The sequence below is a fragment of the Hesperophylax consimilis genome, chromosome 6, assembly GCF_061612785.1.
Source record: "Hesperophylax consimilis isolate HC1 chromosome 6, BYU_Hcon_1.0, whole genome shotgun sequence".
Lineage (NCBI taxonomy): Eukaryota > Metazoa > Arthropoda > Insecta > Trichoptera > Limnephilidae > Hesperophylax > Hesperophylax consimilis.
In genome coordinates this window covers 5398488-5426451 of record NC_142841.1, presented here as the reverse complement: position 1 = coordinate 5426451, position 27964 = coordinate 5398488, and the positions used below count along the sequence as shown (strand labels likewise).

Sequence of the window (27964 nt, the reverse complement as noted above, 5' to 3'; positions counted from 1 at the left end):
AGATGAACCTTGCCCTTGGAAAACATTTCGACATTTTTCTGCTTCAAGGACATTTTTATTTTTATAATAGTTTTTTTGGGCTAGTGAATGAATAGAGTAGGCTGAGAGCAATTATGTTGTCTATGGTCCCATCTTTTTTTTAAATGGCCTTGAGTTTCCTCTACCTTGTCTACTGCTCTGCTCCGCACGGTAGGTACTGCTTGTATATCTGTGGTTAAGTACTGTATAATTCTGTTGGATACAAAAAGCCGGAAGATATCGATCTAGAGAGTGGTATATTTATGCCACTGGCCATCTGTAAGCGATAGGTTAAAGGCTGATGTGAATAAACATACTTTGTCTGGAAAGGATTGTGTTTATGAAAAATTACATTGCGATAAGAGGATTTCCAATGTTTTCATGAACTAATGTAGATATCTGGCTATGGGCCGGAATATCAGTATTTTTTAGTAATGGTATCACTAGGCTTATCTTGCCACGGCTCCTATCAGAGAGCATTGAGCAACTTGACGGACATAAATCTCTCTCATAGCTCATAGCGAACATAAAGTGAACCAGTATTTCAGTCGCATTTTAAGCTTGGATTGAGAGATATTTACGTCTATCGAGTTATTCTCTGATAGGAGCCATGGCAAAATACATAAGCCTAGAGAAACCATTGCAAAAAAATACTGACATACTGGTGGTTATTTATACCGGCTCTTTACTGAGAGCCATTATTTTTTTTGCTCATTTTATTCCATTTATCAAAAATTTCGTAACAAGTTAACCATCCTAATAGTTTTGCAAAATATTAGGTAATAAAACAATAGTTGAAACAGAAAAAAATATCTCCCCCCTCGTCGACAGTTATTGCGCCTGTTTTAACCCCATATTTCGCAATTTTGCCTATTATTTCAAGGTTGAAGTAACGAATTTTTTCGAATCTGGGCAGTCTTTATTTACCGATGGACATCCATACGAAAATGCTGATCACTCACCTGTGACGATATGCTCGCCCATCAGTGGGCCGCTGTAACCAAACATTGGTCGGTTGATAGCGTCTTGTAGCGGTGGAGTGTTGGAGAAATTCATCATATTAATCGGTGTTCATATTAGTGATATTTTTGGGAAAAAATAGAAAAAAAATCTTACAAAATTTTGTTATTTTCTAGTACGACCGGATGGTTTTATAATAATACTGAATGTGTGCCTGCACTTTTAATATATGTTAATAGAAGCGAGAGAAGTATATTATGAATTCGTGGGTTGGGGTGTGAAAACAGTTGAGAAAAAAACAGAAATTTTTTAAATCTATTAATTTGGTAAAGAAACTTATATTTTGCTAAGGAAAGTCACTTTGATAGTTTTCTTATATCGGTTGTGGAGTAAGGAAGCCTTGAAAGAACTGCAACTTTAAATTAAATTTTAACTTTAGACCTATCTGTCAAACCTGAGGTCCATAGAAAAAGAGGTATTTAACAAGGTTAGCTCATCAAGGGGGTAGGGCGGTGATTGGCTAGAAAGTCATGACGCACTAGAAGTCTATTTTCCACTGCGAAATTTTAATTTGCTGCAAAAAACATGTGCCTTTTTGAGCCAATATTTTCTATGAACCTCATCCCCAACCTACGAATTAATCCTTGTTTAATCTATACAAAATTTTTGACTACATACATAATTATCAATTGCAGATAGACTTGTTAACTGCTTTCAAATAATAAAAATATAATTGAACATTCATAAATTCAGCAGTAAAAAAATAGTTTTTTTTTTGTAACAGAATAATTTATTAAACTAATATTCAACAATGTTGTAACAATATAAGATTATTCTATGTCTTTTTATAAGAATAACAATAAATAATAATGGGGACAGCTAAATATTTTAGAATAGAAATAAATAAAGATAAATAAAAAATATTACCAATGTTGTAATGTTTTATATTATGTAGTGCCATTTTAAAGTGGCAGACTTCAGCATATAAGCACCATTTCATAGCATTTTAAAAACAAATCACAACTTTATAAAATTATACAATAATATATATTTTTTACATTAACTCCACACAGGAAGCTCCGTGGAAAATAATTTTTCTCAGGACCCCTGTCATATTTGGGGATGCTGTGTGGAGGGTATTTTTAAGTAAATAAATAAATAGTTTTAGGTAAATAGGTTAAAGGGTTTCCCTCAACCGGTCACTCCTGATCCGGCCCGCCACTCAGTCGCAGACGCATCTGCCTCTAAGACCCGGGCAAAACTCACTCCATTGAACCGGGTACACCTGCTAAGTCACCAAACGTAGCAAACCACATCACATTTGGACAATTTTTTAAGGAAATTTACTTAGAGGTGCATACGACCTCATGTGATGCATGACAGTTTAGAACTAAAAGTACGAAATTTAAAGCACTACAATTAACATACTTTTTGCTCTCTACTTTCTACAGTGCATATACCTATTGTAATGTTATTGCAATTTTCCTATGGGCACTATTAAAATTCCTACAGCAACAGCATAAATAAAACAAAACATATTGTCTTTATCGCAATAATGCTGCAGCTCTTAACCTGTAAACCAGGGAATTCTGTTTTGAATTACTCCGCACATAACGGGAGCAAACTCTTTCACTAGGACGTGTCAGTACGTCACGCCGAGGACATTTTCATTTTGGGATTCAAATTAAATAATTTTATAACGGAAATTAATAAAATACTTAGTTTTTACCACTTTTATTGTTTAAACATGTTGGTATTTATAAACAATAAAAGTGGTAAAAACTAAGTATTTTATTAATTTCAATTAAAATGGTTGCCACTTGCTGTGTTAGAAGAAGTAATTTTATAACTGTTCAATCAATAATCAATTTCTTACTGTAACATAATTTTAGGATTAAATTTGTGCCGCAAGTGCATACATTGAAAATATTTAGCGTTGCTCGTCCTTTAACAACTCAGGCCTCTGGCATATTGAACGGCCATCAAATTTCATAAAGATGCTATCAGATGGTCGAAGAACTCGGTTGTATTTCTTCTGTGTAATATAATCCAAATAAGATGAATATTTTTGAATGTATTTTGAAAATATTATTTAAAATTTTATTAATAGAAATTCAAATATAATTTTTTGTATATTAAAATTGCAATGCAAACATAAATTTTTGTTAAATGTATTTTTGTCTAATTACCGAACTAAAATTACTGATAACAAAGAAACACATTTTATAATATTAGATAAATGTATTATAAAAATACTGTCATCTCACTTTTTTGTGATTTCATATAAAAATAATGAAATAAAAATTCACAAATATTCATAATTGCGGTTGGATCCTTTGGTTTCATAGAAGTGTACATTTAAATTATTTTGGGATAAACTTGTAGATTTGAATATAAAGCGTGGTGTTTCCTCTTTCTAAAACCGTTTAAATCATATTTCTCACTGTGACACTAAGGGAAACATAACTATTAGACTATTAGACCATAAATATGAGCTGTTCCCAAAAGTGAACAAAATGACTCAAACAGCTGTTTTGATCTGTGCTTTCTAAATCGACAAAATAATTTCATAATACCATACCATAAATAACATAATACCAAACCATAAATAACATAATACCATACCATAAATAACATAATACCATACCATAAATAACATAATACCATACCATAAATAACATATAAAAATTAAAAACCGGTTCTCAAACAAAACAAACAATCGAGATATGTATATCCATTTCCATTTTTAATTCAACATTTTATTTTAAAAGCAATAATTATTCAAAATTAATGAAAACCGTTAAATCAAATAAATTGATGTGATTACAAATGATTATGAGATTAAAAATAAAGATGACAACATAAAGAAGAAACACTGAAAAAGCAGGCTGAATATTTATAGGGAAAAAAATGTGACACATGAAACTTTTTATTTTTGGAACAAAATTTCGGCCAAAATCTGCATTGCCGTCTGTGACCGAGTAATTAATTCAAATCAATCAATTATTATAGAGTTTGGTGTTTCAATTATGCCCATCGCTAGTTTATACCAAATTTAAATTATGCATAAATAAATTTTGAAAAATAAATACAAGATGCATTTTCAAAAGTATCAAAAAGTTTTCAGAAATCATTAAATGCATAAATTCATACTATGTAAGTACGGTGCTCTATCACTAATCCGCCACAGTAAAAGCCGGGAAAGTGGCAGTGTTCAGGCATATAGTCAGTTGTTATCTCTATAATAGTTTACATATAGTCGGTTGTTATCTCTATAATAGTTTACATATAGTCGGTTGTTATCTCTATAATAGTTTACATATAGTCGGTTGTTATCTCTATAATAGTTTACATATAGTCAGTTGTTATCTCTACAATAGTTTACATATAGTCGGTTGTTATCTCTATAATAGTTTACATATAGTCGGTTGTTATCTCTATAATAGTTTACATATAGTCAGTTGTTATCTCTACAATAGTTTACATATAGTCGGTTGTTATCTCTATAATAGTTTACATATAGTCTGTTGTTATCTCTATAATAGTTTACATATAGTCGGTTGTTATCTCTATAATAGTTTACATATAGTCGGTTGTTATCTCTATAATAGTTTACATATGGTTGGTTGTTATCTCTAACACCCTACCTTCCTGTCCTATAACCTTGTCTCCAGGAGACGGGAAGTACCTCCAGTACAATTTCTGCAGCGCCATACATTGTTATACAAAACTTGGCACTCGAGCCCAGTCATGCGACAGAGTACCTTATTAGACGTATGAGTACTGGAAAATTATAGAGCTTGATTTTAGTTTTTTAACTAGTAAAAATAACAACGGATTATAGTATTTGTCGGATTACTGACAGTGCACTGTATTTAAATTAGCACTAGCTAAATAATTTGGTGGTTATTAACTCTCTTCATCTGAGACACCGTACAATTCAGAAAATAGAGGTATAATGTTCATGGACCAAAGCAAAATATCGCTTGTGTGTATTCTGACTGAACTGGACCCATCAAATTTATTAGAAGTGCTGACTAGTTTTCCAAATTCCATCGTAGAGTCATCTGAAAATGATAAAACATTGTTATATATATTATGTACAATTTACGATAAATCGGGGTTGAGTAAAATAACCTAATTCATATAAACTTGAAACATATTTTCGAAACCTGTGTTTTTGACTAAAACTGCATAAAATTTCAAAACAATGCAATTATATCTAAGATATTACGTACTGTTTGTGTGGTTTAAGTTTTTAATTATTTTGGTATTCTTCATTGTGGTTGAGATACGAGACCATCATTTGGAAAAAATTACTTAGTAATATTCTTCTTAACACATTTGCGGGAGACGCTTAAAAGCGTTGTTTGTATCTACATACTATCAGTAGACGGCGGGTAACGCAAAGACGTGTTGTTATTCGGTGAAGTAAAAATTAGGCTCGAACTCTCGTGAGACATGTACTAGGTACCCGGCAATGCATAGAATTATTGCCGGGTGGCAGACCATCTATCGATTTTAATAAACACATGAAAGGCGATGACCGAGCAGACCAATATCTATCTTATTCAACTCTTTTGTTGTTTATAACTCGTTAAAAGAAAGGAAAACAAAATATAAACAAATTTTTAAGGACACAGCAATGACCAATCAGATTTGGGCGGATAATATTCAAGACCCGCAACAAACACAAACAAACAGGAAGACTTTCTATGAATGATCTGATGAGAAAACATATGTTGGAAAAGATTGAAGGCACATTGACTGCTAACAAATAAGAATCTACCAAGAAGAAGTCATGTGTGCTTGGCCTACAATGTACGTAGCCAAACACAAATATATATTTAGCAAAATATATATTATTTATTTGTAAGAAACAAAGAGCTTTTAAATAATATACAATGATAGATATAAATATACAAGTTAACTGAAGTCAAGCCACAGAAGTTTCTTATGCTAAAGTTAATTGGAAATGAAGTTTTAATATCTTAAAATTAATTTGGTGTTAAAGGAAGGGGAGAGGAAGAGGAAAATAGGAAGAGGATAGGAGATGCTCCCGATACATTCCATAATCTCATATTAATAATGGATCGTACGCATTACTTCATATCGATATTTCTTGAGGTTATTACTAAACATGTCAATGCTGTAAAATTTTGTATCATATTGTGATATGAGGAATTGGGGAATTTTTTCGAATGAATAGAATGTACATGCATGGAATGTATAATTTCGACTACTATAATACGGACATGTGTCTAGTGTGGTAGTGGAAAAGCATGTAAAAAACTGTATACAAATATATTTTACGAATGAAGGAAAGAAAAAAAATAAATTATTATGACAATATAAGAAAAGTGTAGTTTTTCAAAATTTTTAAATTTAACCTTAAATGTCATAATTTTGTATGCAAAAATATAAAAAATTGTAAAAGACTTTCAATGTAAGATACTGAAAATTTTATTCAAATACGATTAATACTTCCGAGCTCTTCAAACATTTGAGCGATACTATTGATGATCTCTTGCCCCGCTACCCTTCGGCCGAGTTTGTTGTTCTGGGGGACTTCAACGTTCATAACGAACCATGGTTGAAGTTCTCAGGCCCAACGGACTCGGCTGGCCGACAGGCGGAATCCTTTGCCATTTGCTACGGATTAGAGCAATTGGTTCAGGAGCCTACAAGGGTTCCTGATGTCCAGACTCACCGCTCCAATCTGTTAGACCTATTCTTAACTACTGTGCCACACGGTTATAAGATTGACGTCACAGCGCCTCTGGGATCATCTGACCACTGCCTAGTGACGACATCAATCCCCGTTAGCCTCAGACCAACCAATGAGAGGCTGAGGAGAAAAGTGTGGCACTATAGGTCAGCAGATTGGTTCGGTATGCGGGCCCATTTCAACGCTTTTCCGTGGTCAGCTGTTTGTTTTCGGACTTCGGACCCTTCAAGATGTGCCCAGGAGATTGGTGAAGTCATCAAATCGGCGATGGATGGCTTCATACAATCGACTACCAAAGAAACTGGTGTGGGCTCAAAGCCGTGGTTCAGTCGACAATGCTCCGAAGCAGTCCGACGAAAAAACGCGGCTTACCGAGCCTACAACACATCTCGAACGCCCGAAAGCAGATCAGCATACAACAAATCGGCAAAGGAATGCAAGAGAATCATCAATAGGTCAAAATTCGAACACGACCTGCAGATCAGCAAAAAGCTGGCTGCCTGCCCGCATGGCAGCAGAGCATTCTGGTCGCTTGCGGGCTCAATAGGTCGAAATTTTTGCAAACCCAGTTTGCCATCTCTTACCAGACCTGACGGCTCACTAGCAAACACCGCCACCGAAAAGGCAAACCTTTTAGGGAAAATGTTTGCGGAAAACTCGACCCTCGACGACGGGGGTGCTGTTCCGCCGTCGGTTCCTCACTGCGGCTTCTATATGAAAAAGCTGAGGATCCGGCATCGGGATGTACTCCACGTCATACGGGGGCTCGATGTTAACAAAGCTAGTGGACCTGATGGAATACCTGCCCTGGTATTGCAGAGGTGTGCTGCGGAAATAGTTCCAGTTTTGACAAAGCTCTTCAAAATGTCCCTGAAGTGTGGCACTGTGCCCTCTGGTTGGAAAAAAGCGGTAATTCACCCTATTCCCAAGAAAGGTGACCGCTCCAACCCGGCCAACTACCGCCCCATAGCGATCACATCAGTTCTGTCCAAAGTGATGGAACGTGTGATCAACGACAAACTGCTCACATACCTCGAGAAGAACAAAATTATCAACGACCGTCAATACGGATTCCGGCGGAACCGCTCGTGCGGTGATCTTCTCGCGTATGTGACGCATGTTTGGGGGCGGTGCCTGGAACGTCACGGTGAGACCCAAACGGTCGCACTAGACATATCCAAGGCCTTTGACCGGGTCTGGCACCGAGGACTTGTCAACAAATTGCATTCTTACGGACTTCCCGCATCCCTGTGTACGTGGATTGCTGACTTTTTAAGGGATAGGTCGATTCAGGCGGTTGCTGACGGTTTCACCTCTTCCTCGCACTCCATAAATGCTGGCGTCCCACAGGGATCGGTTCTGTCTCCGACTTTGTTTTTGTTGCACATCAATGACCTTTTGACATGTGCACCGATTCATTGTTACGCGGATGACAGTACAGTTCATGATAGCTTTTTGTTTGACAAGCCCCCAAAGGGCACACAAACTCCAACGGCTCGGAGGGCTTTGAAGCAGAGAATGGACGGTTATCTCGAGAGTATTTCCTCCTGGGGTAAAAATAATCTCGTCGAATTTAATGTTTCAAAGACCCAATCCTGTCTGATTACGTCTAAAAGGGATCCAAATGATAATCTAGTCTCCTTCAACGGAAGCAATCTTCCGAACAGGCCTTCCATTGATATGCTTGGTGTAACTATAAGTGACCAGCTCAGGTACGGGGGCTCCATCGAAGCCAGAGTAAAGTTGGCCTCTCAGAAGCTGGGCGTACTGTACAGGGCCCGCAGATACTTTAATAGTACACAACTGCTCACCCTGTACAAATCGCAAGTGCGCCCTACTGTCGAATTTGGCAGCCATCTCTGCTGGTCTGGAGCCCCAAAATACCTGAAAAAAACCCTTGACTCTGTGCAGAAACGGGCGGTCCGTTTGATAGATTCCCCAATCTTAACAAACGGACTGCAATCTTTAGAGCACAGGCGTCAGGTAGGTATGCTGTCCTTGTTCTATCGGTATTACAATGGAAGATGCTCTGAGGAACTAGCGTCATTGATCCCTTCGGCACCGGTGCGTAGTCGGGATACACGCCAAACGCGCGCCCAACATTTGTACACAGTTGACACTTGTCACATGAGAACGGGTCGCTTCTACGATTCGTTCTTAAGTTCAACAGCTCGGCTGTGGAACGAACTGCCGGCCTCTGTGTTTCCTCCCTCCTACAACATGGGACTCTTCAAGACCCATGTTCACTCCTTCCTCTCCAAAAAAAGACCCTCCACACAGCATCCCCAAAGATGACATAGGCCCCGAGGGAAATTATTTTCTTCAGGGCCTCCTGTGTGGAGTAAATATAAAAAAAAAAAAAAAAAAAAAACTTCAGAAGTTATAGCTATTTTACGGACACTAAATTTTGCATGTGAATCTGAAAAAATCACCCGCTTTATGGAGGCGTTTGATAAAAAACTAGCCGCAAACATTGTGTTAATATATAAAAATTCAGCTTGCTAGCAAAATTCGAAAAGTAGTTGACCGATATCGCTGAAAATTTCAAAGTTTGTTCTTATTAGTGTCAGGAGTGTTTAGAGAATGGTTTGAATGGTAGAATAAGTCGGGGACGTATGAAGAATACTTAACGCAATATCTCTGCACCAGATTGAGATACGGAGTCAAAATAAAGTCAATGTAATGTAGTTTTATAACAGTATCATTGGTATACAGTAGTGAATGGTGGAAGAAGTCGGAGACGCCCGAGAAAGATATTACCAATAGAGAAGCATTGCGGGGTCCATTAGTATGTAATAATAAATAATTCAATTCAATTTTGTTTCATGCCTCAGGCAGATGATAATTTTTTTTGTAAAAAAATTTAAAACGGCGTCTACACACAGAGTACATGGTATGTACAAAACATTTGTAATATTTTATGAGAGGAATATTAGTGACATCTTTTGGTATTCTATAGAAGATTAATCAAGCTAGCGACTAAAAATATTAGCTAACTTAAATTTAAAATAAATTCACTTAAATCCCCTACCTACAGCTAACCAAATTTGGGTAGCTATTGCACAAGGGACTCTGCGGTGCTACCCAAATTTGGGTAGCTATTGCTCAAGGGAATCTGCGATGTTACCCAAATTTAGATAGCCATTGCTCAAGGGAATTAGCAGTGCTATCCAAATTTGGGTAGCTGTCACTTAAGGGAATTAGCGGTGCTAAACCAAATTTGATAGCTACCGCTCAAGAGCATTAGCGGTGGTTCTCAAATTTGGGTAGCTATAGCTCAAGTGGATAAGAAACTGGAGACAGAGTGGAGACATCTACTGGAGGCGGCCAAGACTCTCCCAAGGTTTGTAACTTCGATAATGCATGTAGATAATACTTACTAAGATTCCACTTGAGTCCGCTAGAAGTAATTTTCTCACATTTGCCACCAAGTGGTATTAGGGCACACCAAGAATTTTTGCTTTTCAGCAACGACTCTGGCACTACTATCAAGCTATCTCCTTTGTCAAGAAGCCAACTCATGGAGTTATCGGATAAGAGGTAGATTGGGGTATCGTTCATCATTCGTTCAGCCAAGAATTTGTAAATTGTGTTGATGTTGGCCATCACTTGGTCCATACGCCCGGAAGATTGGCACAACACAAATACGGTATCTAAATCAGCAAACAAGAAAAAATGAATTAATGTGCCAACAATTGTATATTCTGATAAGGTTACCGCTAGAAGAAAACTCCTAGATATCATGGGTATACTGGCAAAAAACATTAACTCTAAAATTGCCGTTTAGAGAAAACAAGCATTTATGTTTTGTACCAACTTTAAACTTTTTTATCAAATTAAATTGCAGTTTGTGTTGATGTAAAAATATGACATCTTGACGTGTGTTCAATTGAGAATATCTTTTTCATTGGGTCTGTTTGATTTTTAATTACGAATAGACGATTTTTAAAGTTTTTACGAAAGTCCTAGATGGTAGCAATTAACATATTTTACCAGACTTTTTTTGGAAAAAAACACTAAGTTACTTAGTGCCTTTTGTCCGTTAGGTATTTCTTTCAAATTGACTTATTCACTTTTTTGTCAAAGCACTATGAATAAACATTTGCATTACATCTGTTTTAAAAAATAATATTCCACACGAATTGTAAAACCAAAGCAAAAAACATACAATTTGACATTTACATAACATTTATGGTACATATTTGGATTTTTTCGCAAAGCAGAAATATTCTAATCTTCTGTAAGAATATGCCAGAGGTCTAAGGGGTTAAGATTTATTTAATGAAAACCCTAAAATATGACACAAATCTGGCGGCACCCACGTAGAGGAACGTCACACAAAATTGTGTGACGTTCCTCTGGAAAACCGTTCGTGCACTAGTGACAAGAATTTTTTCCGACCGATAAATCATTCATGCGCTGCTGGCATTGGAATTTCGCCCTAGCTGGAATTTTTTGGAATACGATTTAAACCTGTATGCCAGGAGAAAGTGCATAATTTTTTTTAACAGAATCGCTTGCACTTCAAACACTTTAGATTTGATTTCCCTCAAAAAGGGTCTGTTGTTCCAAAGGTTATATAACATTTATTGTTTTTGGATCTTTTTTGCAAAGTGGAAATATTCTGATCTTCTGAAAGAATACACCAGAGGCTTGAGAGGTTAAGAGTTATATAGCGAAAGCCTAAAATAGTAATATAATTATAATTGGGCTTCAATATTACTTACTCAATTTAGTTTTTTTCTTAGCGCAATGAGCTGACAATTCTCTCAATGCTTTGGTGAAATCAGTTTCATTTTGGTCTGGGGTGTGAATTATCTGAAGAAAAAAAAATGTTATGTGTAAAATAAAAGTATTCACATTTCAGTCACAAAAAGGTAATTCACAGTAAATAATATGATTGATGTTAGAGTTGTCAGTTTGCCTTGAATTAAAAGGGCCAGAGTTCAAAGCCAATAATTATGTTTACTAGAATTAGACACTTGATGCATAACATAATATTACATTAGTTGCATGCCATAACTCATTAATCAGATTATTGCTAATTTGCATACCAAAAAAAAGGTGGTACATATTTTTATCAAGTCGAACAGATTTTTTAAAATCTAAACTTTGTTCTAATTATTATTTATTGTTAGTGGGAAAATAAAGTCACAGCACGACCCAGATATATGATATTATATTTGGCCATTGAACTAAACTCAAAAATTATACACAAATGAAATACTTTGTTTACACCACTTTTAATTATTAATAATCTACATGTTACAAATCAAATGGCTTCTTCATCAGTATAATCAAAATTAACGAATTTGAAAATAGGTACGTATACACAAAGTACATAATATAGACTAGAATATTATAATGAAAGGTGATTAATTAGTTATTATTATAAAAATAAATTAAATTATTGTAAAATAGTTAATTATTACATTTATGATACAGAAATTTTTTAATAAAATAACACATTTATGTATAAATCAAAAACTTTTATAATTTAACATAAAACAATGAAGGAGTAACTAAGATGTATAAATATTTTTTTTTTTTTTAAATATTATCAATATAGGAATCAATGTGAAAATAAATTTATGATATGGCTTTTTAAAAAAAATATTTGGTTATTAATAATATTTAATTGACTATTAACACTTTTGTAATTTGTAAAATTTCTAAATTATCTAATTGTAAACCCATTGTATTCATATGTAAAAAATTTTAACCCTTTATTTAAAAAATATTAAATTATTATTAAAATTTCTAGAAGTCTATACAAAAAAAAGTTACAACCATTACAAATTAATTTATAAACCCCTAATTTGTTTAAAATATCATCCTTATGTTTTTATTTTTATTTTGTTATTAGAATAAATAATAAGAAACTTAAACAAACTAGAAATTATATGCCTCAGAGCTATGAGACGTATAATAGTATCAACAATCTATTCTTGAATATATGCATCATAAAATAATAAAATCTGTACCTCTGTATTCTGTAAGTCTGGTCTTTCGAAGAGAGATTTGTCGATGGAATCAAAGTCACCAGATACAATATCGATAGTGGACACATCAGTTATTGGGACTTGGTTCCGTTCTAAATAGGAGAACCATCGATTCGTGCCACCGTCCACAGCTATTCTAAATGCAGCTGAAAAAAATAACCCGTAAAAATAAAGTTTTTTTTAAATTTCTTATAAACTTTAAAAAACAAAACTTTTTGGTTTGACTGAAGATTGTACCTTCCATCCCAGGGACTGGAGTAAATTGTGTTAACAACCTCGCCAAATGCCGATAGGGTACGACTGATGTTTATTTCGTATATTGACTGCTGTAATGTCATCTAATTTCGGAGAAACGCGTGTACGTCCGGGTGATTGCCACCAAAAGTTGATAGACAACGATTCTATTTGCCGAGTTTCAGCTCGATTGGATGTCGGGAAGTGGCTTAACTTCCGTTTCCAAAATTTCAATTTACTTATTCCCGAAAACAAAAGTGAAATAGATGTATACAGGGTGTATCGGCAAGTACCCGACAAACTTTAACCAGCTATTCCTCAGCACATTTGGAGTAAAAAATGTTATGGGCGCTTTGCTGTCCGGTAACATTTTTTTTCCATTAAAAACAAAAAATAAATAAAAAAACCCACACTCCGTCACTGTCATTTGCATTGTATCTCGTGTTCAGCAGCTGTTATTAGCAAGTGTGTCAAAAAGTGTCCTCGCTCTTTCGTACACACTAAATAATAATAGTTAAAAATGAGACGAATGGTGCCGTGCCATTTCGTTGTGATTGTAAAAGCGCGCCAACGTAGGTACGTACGTACATTATTCAACGAAACTCGAACAAAATATTGCCAGATGGGTTTTCAAACTTTGACAAACGATAAAACATTGGTGACATGTGGTGAAAATATGAATAATAAATTTTTTATTAAAAAAAAATGTTACCGGACAGCAAAGTGCCCATAACATTTTTTACTCCAAATGTGCTAAGGAATAGCTGGTTAAAGTTCGTCCGGTACGTGCCGATACACCCTCTATAAAAACGTGAAACTTTCATAATAAATTCAATTTCAATTATTGGTATCTAAAAAATAACAAAATTAAATAAAAAAAGTAATCAATAATTGAGCTTCTAATCTAAGGTTATAAAATTATTATATTTTATCAACAACACAAGAATTCTGACTATCTGGGCCAGTGGATCTCTGGCATACCATTGGACAATCTTGCAAGGCAAAAAGAGATTGGGGAGGGAAAGAAAATAGGAAACGTTAAGTAGTACCCGACTAGGTCTAGGCCCTTAACATAGCTAAATCCATTTCAAAAATAATTTCGACTCAAAATGTTGTCTATAAAGTGAAAATAAACTATAAGTAGGAATTTAATTTGAATTAAATTCTAGTATACAATAACCCACATCAAAAATAAGTTCATTTTTATCTAGCTCATGCTTAGTTTCAAATGCGCGAACTGAAGGTTCATAGCCGAGGAGTTGATATATCTGTCACGGAGGTCATCAAAAGAGATACTTTTGACATAACATTCTATTAATCATAGGGGAATGAAGCCTTTCGTGTTCACAATATAGTCTATGTCGTGAATAAATTCAATTATATATCAGCTGTTATTTTTACTAATTGAAAGCACAAAATCAAGCTCTACAATTTGCCAGAATTCGCAAGTCAAATTAAGTAGTCCGCCGCGTGAATATAAAATGTGCTTACGAATTACTAGTTCTTTCAACAATGGCGAGCAAATTGCTGGCTGCGTAAAAAACCTAACTATATACACCAAATCAGGTAAACAAAAGTTCGGGCTTGTTTCCGAAATTTAATATTTTGTTACACTATTTGGCGTTGCCATACCAGGCGATTCGTTTAAGAATGAACATTTAGATCATGAATGGACAGCGCCGCAAAGCTTTGCCTTTGCGGACTTTATTTTTCTGTGCATGGTGTGATTTTGGTCTTTCAATGTGCGCTTTTCAGTGGTCAATGTACGTTTGATGTCATAGTTTATTCTTAGCATTGTCGAACCCTCCTGGTACCAATAATATGGTTACATGGTTTGCCTCCAGCTCTTCGAAATGATACCCAGATTTCATGTAAGGCAAGTCTATTAATTTGGATGTCTATGATTTTACCAGTCACCAGGGTTCATTATCGTTGTTTTAGGATATTTTGTTCATAAGTATTATAATCGGGATCTTTCACTAATTGAACACTTGCTTGATTTTTGGGGTGGCGGATTAGTGAGAGAGTATTGTACTCAAATGTAGTCGTTAATATTTTAAAACAAAATTTAATTGCGAAAATTCAATATTATACAGACCTTTGTTCCAAAATGGTATGATAAAGTCTACCGGGTAATTGATTGGCCTATTCAAAATCATAACAGCGTAATTTGTCCCATTTTGATTCAGTGATAGCAACGCTTCCGGAACAATTACAGAACTGTCCTTTGTTGAGAAGCCATTAGTAGTGGAAGAAGAATGATTCATCTGTAAGAACACAGAACATTGGTAAAAGCTTAAGGATAATAACATTCAAGGTAAAGCCAAAACATCTAACGTAGGTACTACGTAATTCCAAATTCTTATCTCATGTATTAGATGATGCAATATTTGCGATTAGGAAGCAATAAAATCGCATTAAAGTAAAATAAACATGAAAATATAGGTCATTCATTACAAGATGATTGCAGTATCATTTAAAGCTTAAACTAAAGATAAAATCAATTCTTCATTGACAATTTTGATAATATAAAATAACTCTTCTTGAGGTGTTATATTTAATTAGAGAAATAAACGTACTTTCAACCACCGGATAAATAAGCAGGGAAACGTTGAAAACCTTCTCATGCTAAGCCAATTCTATTTCAAACAACACAAGGATAATTTTCTTCAGCATTGGAGAGTAGTGTAAATCTTCCAATTTATGAAACAGCACAATAAAATAAAATAAATTACTCACTTTTATTCAGAAATCAATTACAGTATTTTTACAATGTTAATAATTGTTTCATGGGTGCAAGTTCCGTATCCAAACAAGCATGCCCAACAAGGTGACTTTTGAATGTGATAGAGGTTAAAAAATATATTTTTTTTGTTTAATTCATTCGAAGCTCAAGGTTACAGAAAGTTGTTAAAATGTTAATGGACACTAAATTACAACAGAAAAAAGGAAAACATTCTTCCAGAAATATAAACACTTCTTTCAAGTGAAAACAAATATAATAATGTATTCGTACTTTGATTTTATTAGCCTCAGACTACCAAATTTATATCTGAGATTAATAATACCATGTTTTGGCGTTCTTTATTAGTGAATTTTGTAGAATGATCAGCTGAAAAAAGACGTAAATAACGGAATACTTATAGAATTATTTAAAAATACACTTCTCAACGAATTCTCGCTTGAGGTTGTCATTTTTTATTGACAGTTAGAGGTGAGCGTATATACTAGAGCAGATGTTTGGAACAGATTTCTTAAAGATACTTTCGTACTTAGTATTTGTTGTAATTTGTATTTGTTGCGCGATCTTGTATTGCGCGTCTTGAGAGTATTGCGTCTCTTGCGAGTATTGCGAGACTTGTGAATATTGGGCGTCTTGCGATTATTGCATGTTTTGCGAGTATTGAGCTTCTTGCGAGTACTGCGAGTCTTTTGCGTCCTTTTGTACACAATATTCACCAAGCGCAAGACGCTGAGAAGACTGTTCCTCCAACAGAAATACGGATTATCCAAATGCACCAGAGAACAAAAAAAAAGGAAATTTTTTGATAGAGAATTTTCTAGCTCTCACCCATTACGGATTTTTGAAAAATCATTGTGGTGGTGAATCGTACATCGGAAATTTGTTTGGGGAATTACTTTTCTTAGAAATTCTCTAACACCCCCTCTCCCCATCTCTCCCCCCATGGATTCGAAAAATGATTGTGGGAAATTGTCGGGGGCAAAAATTATCTAGCAGCTCCCCCATGGATTCAAAATGTCGGGAATCCAACACCGAGTGAAAAATACCCCAATACCCCATACAATAATTCCTTTTGGCATACCATTACTTGTAAAAGTAAGTACAAGTGCCAAATATTAGGGAACAGGTATTTGGACTAGGTGTTTATTCATACTTGTATTGGTTTTTCCAAGTATCAAGACGAGTTAGTGCGACTCACCTCTAATTGACAGTACATCTCCATAGATAAAAGAGAAATTTCTACCTTGCTTTTAGTTTTGCCAATAAATTAATAAATCGACATTACTGGTGGAGTAGGTACTTACCTTCTAGTATATTATTAGTTGTGGATATTTTATTCTTATACGGCATACGTTAGTGGTTTATTTATGCGGCATACCATACGGCATAACATAGGTATATGTAAATAAAAAATTGCTACTTGATGGCTACTTGTCACACTTATCTCTGAAGTCGGTGGCATCGCTAGCTTGTTGATAATAAACCCGTTTTATACTGCTTACCATCCAGAAAGTTTTTTGATCTCCAGAGACTGCTTTGGGTACTTTTTGGGTAATTTTTGGGTACCAACGAAAAAAGGGGTAAACAAGAACAAACTATTTACCAATTTGGTTGGTACAAATAATAATGCTTTATTTCTACTGAGTGAAAAGAAATAAAATAAATACAAAGCATGAAAACCTATACATGTTATTTTTACATGAAATGGTGATATTATTATCTTTACATCTAATACAGTATATTTTTAATAATCACCAATCACTTTAATCTAATCTCATGGCTTAAATTAATTTGTCATTGTTCGTATCCAATAAATTTCTTATCTTCAACTTTGATTTCACTCAAATAATTGTCGAGCCATTTTTCAATGACAGGTAAATTATCATCACTCCATTTGGTTTCTTCCCTTATGTTCTTCAAAGACTTTTCAATGATGTGTTCTGCGCTGCCAAACTCTCCTTGGCGCTCGACGTAGAGTTTTGTTACCATGTCCAAACCTTCCTGTGTCGTGAATACACTGGTTGCCGAAGAAATCAGATTGTCCCACAAATTTGTTTTGTTCTCAAACCTACAAAGAAAGAGTGTATTGTTTAATAAATTATTTAAAAAATTTAATTGTTTGTATGAATACCGGACACGACATTCAACTGTTCTCAACCATCTGTGAGGCTGAACGGCATGAGGTGGGGAGGGATATGGGAAGGAAGTAGGTGGGGATTTACCTATCTATTCAGAACTGATCACCAAACATGGCTAAAGCAACATTTCAATTCTAAATAGTGGTTTTTCATCAGGGCGATACTGAGAGTGTCTTCCACTCTGGAACATGCGGCAAGTATACTATAATATATTATTTTTAATTAATTATTGTAAAACAACACAATTTTTTTATTAAATTAAATTTATGTGCACTTGCTGGGATTTGAATACACAGTCTAGATCAGTTTTTCTCAAAGTGGGCAATAACGCCCCCTTGTGGGCGCTAGAGACTTTCAGGGGAGAAGTAGAAGGCTCAAAGAAAATTAGGGGGTGTTTAGGAAATCTAGAGGGTCGACGGCAGACAAATTCTATCTATGAAATTCCAACGGAATCTAGCTGAATTAAATAATAATAGTTTGTTTTACTTTCTTATAACAAAACATTTTTTATAAAAACTGGGTATTTGCCACTTTGTTAGTTAGTTTTTAAAGTAAGTAAAACATGATGGAATTATATTTGTTCTATCACTGTCATTTGTTCCTCAAAGTTTGTATGGAAAACTGCATCAGACTATCCACCCTCAGTTCGTGCCATGTTTGTGGCAATCAAGTTGGAAGAATTTTTAGTTAAACTTGCGATTTTTATACTAAAAAACTACTCTGCATGTATGGACAAAATTATCGTACTTGTTCTAACTTGCTCAGTACGAATCCGGTTACTCACATGAGGTAAACGAGTGGTAGCAAGTTTATCTTATTCCTGTCGGTGCATTTTGCATTTCCAATTTATATAAAGGCAGTGAGTGTTTATTTTATTTTCATTAGCATTTTAGCTTGTATCGCATCATCATATCGATAGCAGGTTTTCAACCGAATAGTTTATTCATTTCTAAACTATGTCGGAAGCAAAGAAGAAGTTTACAGTTTGGGCTATATTAAATAATTTATCGAATATTCCACAAATCCGTCACCGCCAAAGTGCCTTATTTTCCTAGGATAAGGGCCACACCCTATTTCTCCTATCCATACAATAATGCATGTTTAAAAATTATATTTGCAATAACTGCTTTTAAGATAAACCAGAAGGTAATGAAAAAGGGTAAGTTAAAAAATATGGGGGCACTAGATTTTGTTTTAATCCTAATGTGGGCAGTGGTCGAAATAAGTTTGAGAACCTGTGGTCTAAAGCCTTTACCCCTCAACCACGAAGACCATCAAATTAAGGATACAGTAAGAAAGATACTACAAAATAAATCACAAAACTTTTGTGTTGCATCTTCCAAAAATAACAGCTGTGTATAAAACATAATTAAATGGAAGAGTGTATTATTTATAAACTTATTAGTGGTCAAGAAAAAAACTAAGTTAACTAGTCAAAGTTTTTTGCACCGGTATATCCATAACTTTATTTATATATTAGAATTACTATGATTGGTCGATGCAAAGAACTCGATATCATGTTTGAGGTATCCTTTCATAATATTGGATATGTTTCAACCAAGACTAAAAAATGATGTTTAAATCTACTATTGATAAAATAATAAAAAAGAGCAAAATGTTTTACCTTAGTTTAATTGTATCCCAGTTCTCCTGCAGGAAATCAAAGAGTGTGGTGTAACCCCTGGAGCCACCAGTAAGCATGCTGAATATCAGGTAGATGTCATTCTCCGTGAAGTTGCCGTTCTCCTCCAGGATCGTGATGTTCAGGAGCTTCTGAATCTTCCAGGAGGTGATGGGACACCCGGCCAAAGTCTTCAGCAGGTAAGTTCTCTCGCTGGCCTTCCTGCCGGGGGGAAAGTTGATGATCCTCTGGAGGCCAAACTCCCATTCCTCTTGGGATCCCCACTTGAATACGGGGCAGATGAATTGATTGCTGACGCTGAAGACAGTTAAAAATTGTGGTTTCTAGTTTCGAGTTAAAATGCAAGAGTATTAAAAGGAGGTTAGTATCGAACCTGGAATCTTATTTAGTATAAATGTTGTATATTTTATCACTTTTATTCTTCTAGACACAAATAGACCTATTTACCCATATAACTTTTTTGCTTCTACTATTTTGTTTTCTTGAATCTTTTAAATTCGATTATATGCATGAGGATTCTTAGTTCCTGTTCACATTTTTTAACTATGAATTGTGTTCTGTGTTTTTTTGCAACCTTTTTTTCATAATTCTGTTGTGTTTTTCATTGTTCATATGTATTTTGTTCTGTGTTTTTTTTTGCAACCTTTTTTGTCATTATCTTTACATTTGTCTTTATTGTATAAATTTTTAAGTGTTTACTTTGATACAAATAGCTTTTAAATTTTTTTAAGAAAAGCCCACTAGGGCGGGTAGTAAATAAATAAATATATATAAATAAAGTAATAACGCATGTGGCAGTTAAAATTTCCAAACCACTTCTGAAATTAAATTCAAATGCATTTATAATTAAACCATAGGCCTTAGAAAACGATATTGACATTCTCTGTTCACTTGTTTATATATAATATGTGGGTATGAAACAAAAATCTTCACAAATCATTTGATGAAAAATAATATAAGTCTTAGTTTACTTACGGATTGCCCTCATCTGGATCAACTGCATCCATCCATAGCTTGAAGGCTGACTGGGCTTCCTCAATGCAAGGTCTGTAGCCGGCCCTGCACAGGAATGTCTTGGACAGCCCTCTCAGGTTCACCTTCCAACCTTCGTCCTGGGGGCTAGGGGTTCCCAACTCTTCGTATAGCGGGGTGAGAAGCATGCGAACATACGTCTGAAAGAGCAAACGGCAATAAAATAAGTCATATATGTGCACAATAAAGAATTATACATGTTTTTAAAATCATAAAATAAATATTTGACATATCCCAACTACATATTATACTTGACTTCTTTCTATAAACCACACAAACCAACATCGAAGCAATATCCATCGTATTACGACAACTCCAATAAGGAACCACAATTGTACACTCTCGTTTGTCATATACAGAATTTGGGTAGTGATTATAAGGATGCTGATGACAAATTTAATGCATCAATCACTAAATATAAATAGGTCTTAGTAGAATTTTTATCGGCAAGCACAAACAACAAACAAACTGCCTATTTCGCTTTAACTTATTTTCATTTATTTATTGTAATATGTACATATTCCTAATCTACTATTTTTATTTGATAGTAACAAAATATCCAACCAATGCCAGATAATTGAAAAGTTAATAAAACAGGTATTCAAAATCTATTTTTCTCTTAACATTTATTACAAACCATGACCAGTTAGGTAAGTAGTGTTTAAAATTTACTAATGGCAATATGTACATGTATGGTGAATAAAGACAAATTTTTCAATGAACAAAGTCACACAACTGATCGTCATTTCATGCCGACAACTGTACCATACCGCCCTCTTCCCAAGCCTTGGGAGTTTGACCATGAAAGAATCATTTCTTGCGTGCACAATTTAAGCTTAGTACTGGCCGGATATCCAGAATCTAGCCAATTCACTATCCGTTAATCCCTAATTATTACACATAGCCTGCAGGGCAAAGGAGTGTAGGAAAACTTAAATCAATGAGGCCATAGGTTATGCAGGCTAACACCCCATCCATGTGCAACTGCGAGGAATTGGAGGGAGGCAGCAGGAGATCAGTAGGAGTGTTCCACTGCAAAATGTTTGAGACCGTCTTTGACAGCACGCACACGGCATGTCCTATTGTAAAATGTTTAATTTGAACTGTATAAACACCTACCTCAAATTTCTTGTGAACTTCCGATGAGTCGATATGTCTTCCAATGTGGTCGATCATGGTAAATACAGGGTCCCAGACAAGGTGGTGTCTTTCTTCTTTCAGGAACAGAGTCATATTCAGAGCTGTAGCAAAGCCAAGGTCTCCTGCGTATGCAAGGTTCCAGGCATCGTGCAACAGTTTGGCTCTCGTGTAAACCGGGATGTGGACGCGAGAAGGTGATTGAAGATACACAGCGAGCATGTTCCAATTACGGATATCGTAGTTAACGGGGAAGGGACCTGTTAAAATATTAAGTACTAAGCAATGACATTACAAACTATAGACATGATGTGAATTTGCGTTACATGGTAAACTAGAAAAAGCCAAAGGAATAACATTTCTCTAGAGGCTAAATGGCATGCTATGGACAGTGATAGTGAATTAGTACCAATTTCCTCAGGGTTGACGATGATGAATTTGTCATTCATCGGCATATCCAAGATCTTGATTTCTCTCTCCTTCTTCATCCAAACAGTGGGTGAGGTGTTGGAGAAGTTGAGGCTGCACTCCTTGACAATGACCAGAGGAATCCACCAGATTAGCTTGTCTTGGCCAGGAACGTCATGAGGCCTTTCCCTCAGGTATACTCTCTGTAAAGCATCAAATCAACTTTTTTAGATGTTCACACTATTTTTTATAATCTGTGCTTTAAGATCTTTGCAGTATGAGCTGTTTCAATTATTCATTTCAGAGAGTGAATGCTGTGTTTGTAATACTTAAGCGTGTCTCCCACCTGTAAACAATTTGGAGACAAATATGGGCATGCTTAACGTTTGTACACAGTTATCATAATATGCCCGGTGAGAATGTGTCATTTTTACAACTCATTCTTTTGCTCAAAAGAAAAATATTCAATCATTGAAGATAATATAAACAACTCTCAAATGAAAAATGTGAAACAAAAAAAGATTCAATCGCAACTAGGAATTGAACCCAAGACTTTGACGGGGCCTTGTTCTACCATTGAGCTATTTCGATCCCATCAACGTCGGTCATATTTAATTGTATCATACATTGACTATGAACTACCAACATTATCTTTATTTTCTTAATGCATGTTTTTATTTTCAGCTATTTTAATGGTATACATAATTGCAAAGATTCTTCCCAACTAAATGCATTCTATATAGTGTCTTGGATAAGTATATTCATTTTAATTTTAATGTGCGATATCTTTTGACTTTTCTACAAGTCTAGGATGAATATTTTATTTTGTTTTTTGGCTGCTATCTTTATAAGTGATTTCAAGATTCTATCCGAATTTAATTGCAATCTAGATAGTGTCTTGAATAAACATATCCACTATTATTTTTTTTACGTGCGACATCTATTGTCCAGGATGAATATTCAAAAAATTTATGGTGGAGTAACTCATTGAGTAAAACCTCAAATTGTAATATTATTGAATGTCCTGGGTTCAATTCCTAGATGCGACTGAATATTTTTCAAATTTACTCTTCACATTTTTCCTCTGAGAGTTATTAATATTATCTTCAGTGATTATACACACAATTTGAGGTTTTACTTAACAAGTTATTCTACTGTAAAAATATTGAATAAAATTGATCTACATACTATGCACTTACTAATCAGGTAGGTACAAATAAATCAAAATAAATGTAAAGATAGGTAAAATATATGTATATTTACTTGTTGCGCAATGGCGCTCTTTGATCCATAATTCCTTTCGATTGAGATGACTGGAAGCCGGTCCTTCGAGATCCAAGAAGAGCCGATATCGACAACACTCATGTCTTTAGAAATTGACTTGTCTTCATGAGCGATCTTATCCAATGCTTTCCAGATATCGTCTGATGTGAATGTTCCATATTCCCTGATAAAAATTGCCAATAAAATTATTTCCCCAACAAAAACAATGCCAACCAATAAAACAATTTCATTTTAAAACTTTAAAAAATTTTAGGTCACACACGAGAAGGAGAATTATGAAAAACCATTCAACAGCTTTTTTCTACACAAGGCACACAAAAAATAGTAAAGCAGACAAAGAAATAATATAAAATAGACAAAGAACAAACCAATACTCAGTTCTTGTCTCAAAAATTAAAAATAATAGCTTTCATAGTTTAAAAAGGAAAATGGTGTGGTGTTTTGTGGATATGGAACACAAAATTAGCCCAATAAAATCAAAACAGCATTCAAATGCAATGTAAAAATAGTATTAACCAAAGATATTAAAAGGACGAGATGTGCTATGAGCAGTTGATACTGTGTGGAATTGTTTTGCCCAGTGTCGCCGGTTTTGTTCACCAATACTACTGCACACCTTCGCTTCCGCTAAGGTATCCGCACTAATACATAGAACAGATTTCTGTGCGTACACGTACCGATACCGTTCAAAGTACCCTAATTAGGTAGTACTCCGCCTACGGTCCGGCGGCCAACATAGCATATCTCGTTCTTCTAATATCTTTGGTATTAACACACTTAGGCGGGCGAAAACAAGGGTCTTATTAGAGATAATGGATTTTGTTTCAAACATCTCCATCTTAGAAGAAAGAAGAAACTATTTTGGCTTACCTCATATTTAACCTCTTATGTAACTCATCCTGTATAAAATTGCTATTTGTTTCTTACAATAAATAAATAAATCTTTGAAAATATTACATGATTTGAGTGAAATTTTTTACGTAGTATTCACCATTCACAGCACAACAATAAAATTATTTTCTGAAATTTAAACCTACTTTTGTAATACGACTCGATAATCTGAAGTTAAAATCAGTGCTGGGCAAAATTAAAATCAATTTAATGATGTTTTATGTATGAATTGTATTTTGTTAAAAATTTTTTTTGCACAAATCATAACAAAAAATCAAAAATCTCCGGTCCGTTAAGTGTAAGGTGTTTATTATTAATACGCTCTACGGGCTTAATAAAGTTTCCTTTTGATAAAATATTCTTCCACACAAGGAGAAGTTGAAGATTGGGGCGCCCTTGAGGTGATTTTGCGCAAAAACGGCGCTATACAAGTCATTCAATTAATTATTTTTATTAATTAACTAAAATCCATTATTATTATTATCATTATTAAGGCTTCGTTAACATTTTTAAATATATATACAGGGTGTCCGGGGGTGAAGTTAAAAAACTACCGGAGGAGATTCTACATGAAGTGACATATGCAAAAAAGATAAATAACTTTTTTAGAAACTCTTAGGACGGGTTGTTACGGAGAAATTGAACAATTCATCAAATTTCAACGTTCATTTACGGGTTCTGTGAAAGTCCTATTTAAATTCTGTTATTATATCATTATAGGCTAGTTGCTTGAAAGAACTGAAATAAAAACAGAACATAAAAATATCTTTCACAGAACTTGAAAATTAACTTTGAAATTTGAAGAATTGTTCAAATTCTCCGAAACAACCCGTCCTAACTTTTTTTTCCATAAGTGAATATTTATTAACCGATACAAACAATTCAAATTTTTGTACTAAAATCTAATTTAAAATGTTGGAATTTCTAAAAAAGTTATTATTTTTTCTACTTCTAAAATCGTGTAGAATCACCGCCCAAAGTTAGTGCACTTTACCCCCGGACACCCTGTATAGTTGGGACCCTTACAAAGAGATTGATATAAAATTATCGGACTGCAATGCCTTTCCCGCCATTCAAGTAGGACCAGCGTAAAAGGTAGATTACCCTTCCCGCCGGAATTGCGTTATTAATTTTAGTGAAAATAATGATACCCCACCAGAAAATATCTTTCTTAATCAAACGCAATCACATTAGTAAACATATCATCATGTAAAGCCCGCTACCCGCAACTTATTAAAATAATCTGGAGAACAAATCAATGTTTTGAACAATAAGTGTTCTAAAATTACTGCCGTATGAAAGAGGAATTGTTAAAAAAACATTTGGAACCTTATAACACACAAACAAAACATAAGGCAGCCATCTAGTAACATTATATGGATGATACCAGTTCATTGTTATAGACAGAGCAACGACATAACATGAGTGAAAAGTAGGTTTTACCTTTCTTTGATGAATCTCTGCAGTCCCCTGGTGAAGGTCTGCTCCCCGAGGGTATAGTTGAGCATGCGGAAGACCAGCTCGATCTTGCTGCAGGTGGTCTCCTGCTTCATGCCCGTGATGCGGGAGTGCGGGTAGCGCTTGCTGAACTCGTAGTACAGTGAGTACAGGATCGTCATTGGCCATTTGCCGTCCATTTCCAAACCATTGTCAATCTGGAATAAATAAACAGAATCAATTTTTCGTTACTGGATAAATTTCACTTGTCCATTACATTATTCACTTACAATTGCAATTTTTGTGAAATAATACATAATTAAAAAAACTAAATTTTTCAGAAATTTTCTTTGCTAACCCCTAGGGGCCGGAGCCCTATATTGTGTCATCCTTATACATTCATTTTGCCTTCGGATGTTACCTTTATTAGGTTAACTAAAGACAAAAATGTAACTTTATCAAGTATGGTATGTATAACCTATGAAGTGGGCTTAAACAAAAAAATCTTGGTATTTTAGTAGTTTCTTGCCGGCTTCTATGGGTTAACTTTCCAGCAACAACTATTATGACTTTATTTAGTTTTATCACTTTGCTATCATGTATGTGTATACATTTTCTTCCGTCACATTCAATTGTATTTTTGACGCCTGTGAGTAGCGCTCCGTGATTCAAACAACCACTTGTGTAATTTGTAGCTACAAGCAAACTGACATTATTTAAACTTTGAGTAAAATCGACATTGATGTGGGCAATTTTCAAGTAGACAAAGATTACTAAGATAATTAAAGCAGTAATAATTTTATTCATTCAAACGTAAATATGTAATTTAATTGTCTCAATAATTATTATTGTTGATTTACAGAAAGAAAAATTGTAAGTAGATGGTTCAGGGTTGATGGTAGAGTGTTCATGGTCTAATTTATTTACGTTAATTTATAGATATAAATTTCAATAAACACATTGACTAACCTTGATGGCCGTAGCTGCAGATAGATATCCAACCAAAGCCTTGTTGATGTGGGCATCGCTCCACCAAGCCGGTGTCACCAGACCTCCAAGCCACTGGTAGCTGAGTTCCTGCGACAGCTGAAGGTAGCCACGAGCGGCCAACTCACTTTCCCTGCAAATACAAAATGAAAGTAATTTTAGTGAGAAGCACGAAAAACGATAAATAATTTTATTGGCAGTTCCTGCAATTGACCTACTTGAAGTATGTAACTAGACAGCTTAGAAATTTACCTAAAAATAAAGTATAATTACTGCTCCTGTCGACATTTGAATACTATTTTAAGTACCTTGACAGGTGAGAAATAAATAGATTTTTAATAATAATAATAATATTTTTTATTCCAGGATGTGGGGAGGTTTGTGCAATCCCACACGTCCCATATAGATATACATTTTTTTTTTGTACAATAGATATAATAAATTATCAAATAAGGAAAACTATGCAGGGTGTGGTCTTGAGTGCGCTTGGGCCCAGCGCTCACTCAGGAGTGGCGCTTGGTGCTGGTAGGCTGCGGTCACCAACGTGTTGGCGGAGGCCATTAGCCGCATCCTGGCTCCAGTGACCCGGTGTCTCATCAGGCCGGCAAATCCATTCAGTCCTAGTTCCGTGAACATTGTCGATGCGCTGCTGTATCTTCGGTATCCAAATATTATTCTACAGGCGTCATTATATTGAATTCGGAGTCGTTCCATCGAGCAAGTTCGGTAGTGACACCATGTCTCACAAGTATACAGGCCATAAAAGTTTATTTTTAACTTATTGCTTCTGTCGATAATGTAGGTACTTGAAGTATCTAATCAGGATAGATAGTTTTATAATTCAATCAGCTACAAAATGAAATATGTCTATAGTGTTGCAAGAGAAATGTTGCATTTTAAACAAGCCAATGAAAGTGCGGAAAATTATTATTATTTAATAGTGTCTGTTAGCACAATAATTGATGTCAATCTGGAAGCTTTGTGTTTGATTCCTGCTGCAATATGGATAGTAGATATAACAATGTGAAATTAGAACACATATATTATGTATGTTGCTGACAAAGTTTTTTTTTACCGTGGAGACAGTGAGTACTCAGGCCATGGGCCTATTTCACCTCATTCCTTTAACAGTAATTCAGTCCCTTTGATAAAGTTCACCAGGATTTTCATCACATATTTATCTATGTATGTATCCTGGTTCCACAATGTGTCTTCCCAGGTATCTGGGCCTTGTTCCCATCAGGGCGAGACATTGACACCACGGGTGAATTGGAGCCTCTTCATCCTCTTCACGTTTCTTGCATCTATTGGTGTTTTCCATTC

General features: G+C 34.9%; 2 protein-coding genes across 4 annotated transcripts in view; both read right to left on the bottom strand.

Moving 5' to 3' along the window:
* Positions 1-1845: 1845 nt before the first annotated feature.
* Positions 1846-16143, bottom strand: LOC149422879 (thiamine pyrophosphokinase 1). Of its 3 annotated transcripts, XM_089632754.1 has the most exons (7): positions 15682-15760; positions 15522-15581; positions 15041-15209; positions 12691-12854; positions 11434-11524; positions 10087-10359; positions 1846-5045 (listed from the first exon to the last, which is right to left on the bottom strand). In XM_089632754.1, exons 2-7 carry the CDS (start codon positions 15567-15569, stop codon positions 4888-4890), a joined length of 903 nt encoding a protein of 300 aa, XP_089488880.1. In that variant the 5' UTR covers positions 15570-15581; positions 15682-15760; the 3' UTR covers positions 1846-4887. The 3 variants fall into 3 exon arrangements, with proteins under 3 accessions (XP_089488880.1, XP_089488881.1, XP_089488882.1); XM_089632755.1 differs by lacking the exons at positions 15522-15581; positions 15682-15760 and adding an exon at positions 15959-16143; XM_089632756.1 differs by lacking the exon at positions 15522-15581 and having other exon boundaries at positions 15682-15783.
* Positions 16144-17291: 1148 nt separating this feature from the next.
* LOC149422877 (aminopeptidase N) overlaps positions 17292-27964 on the bottom strand; it is a 34911-nt gene continuing 24238 nt past the window's right edge. Inside the window, exons 8-15 of the mRNA XM_089632753.1 lie at positions 26624-26774; positions 25661-25872; positions 23306-23489; positions 22044-22245; positions 21617-21894; positions 20441-20637; positions 19448-19762; positions 17292-17753 (exon numbers count right to left, since the gene is read on the bottom strand). Of these exons, the coding sequence (XP_089488879.1) occupies positions 17480-17753; positions 19448-19762; positions 20441-20637; positions 21617-21894; positions 22044-22245; positions 23306-23489; positions 25661-25872; positions 26624-26774 (1813 nt within the window). The 3' untranslated portion in view covers positions 17292-17479. The remainder of the gene's footprint in view (positions 17754-19447; positions 19763-20440; positions 20638-21616; positions 21895-22043; positions 22246-23305; positions 23490-25660; positions 25873-26623; positions 26775-27964) is intronic.

Coding starts and splice junctions, on each gene's coding strand:
- LOC149422879 (XM_089632754.1), bottom strand. CDS start 15,569: ATGAGAAGGTTTTCAACGTTTCCCTGCTTATTTATCCGGTGGTTGAAA. Junction 15,210..15,521: donor TATTTATCCGGTGGTTGAAA/GTACGTTTATTT, acceptor GTGTTCTTACAG/ATGAATCATTCTTCTTCCAC. Junction 5,046..10,086: donor CGGACTCAAGTGGAATCTTA/GTAAGTATTATC, acceptor TATCATTTTCAG/ATGACTCTACGATGGAATTT.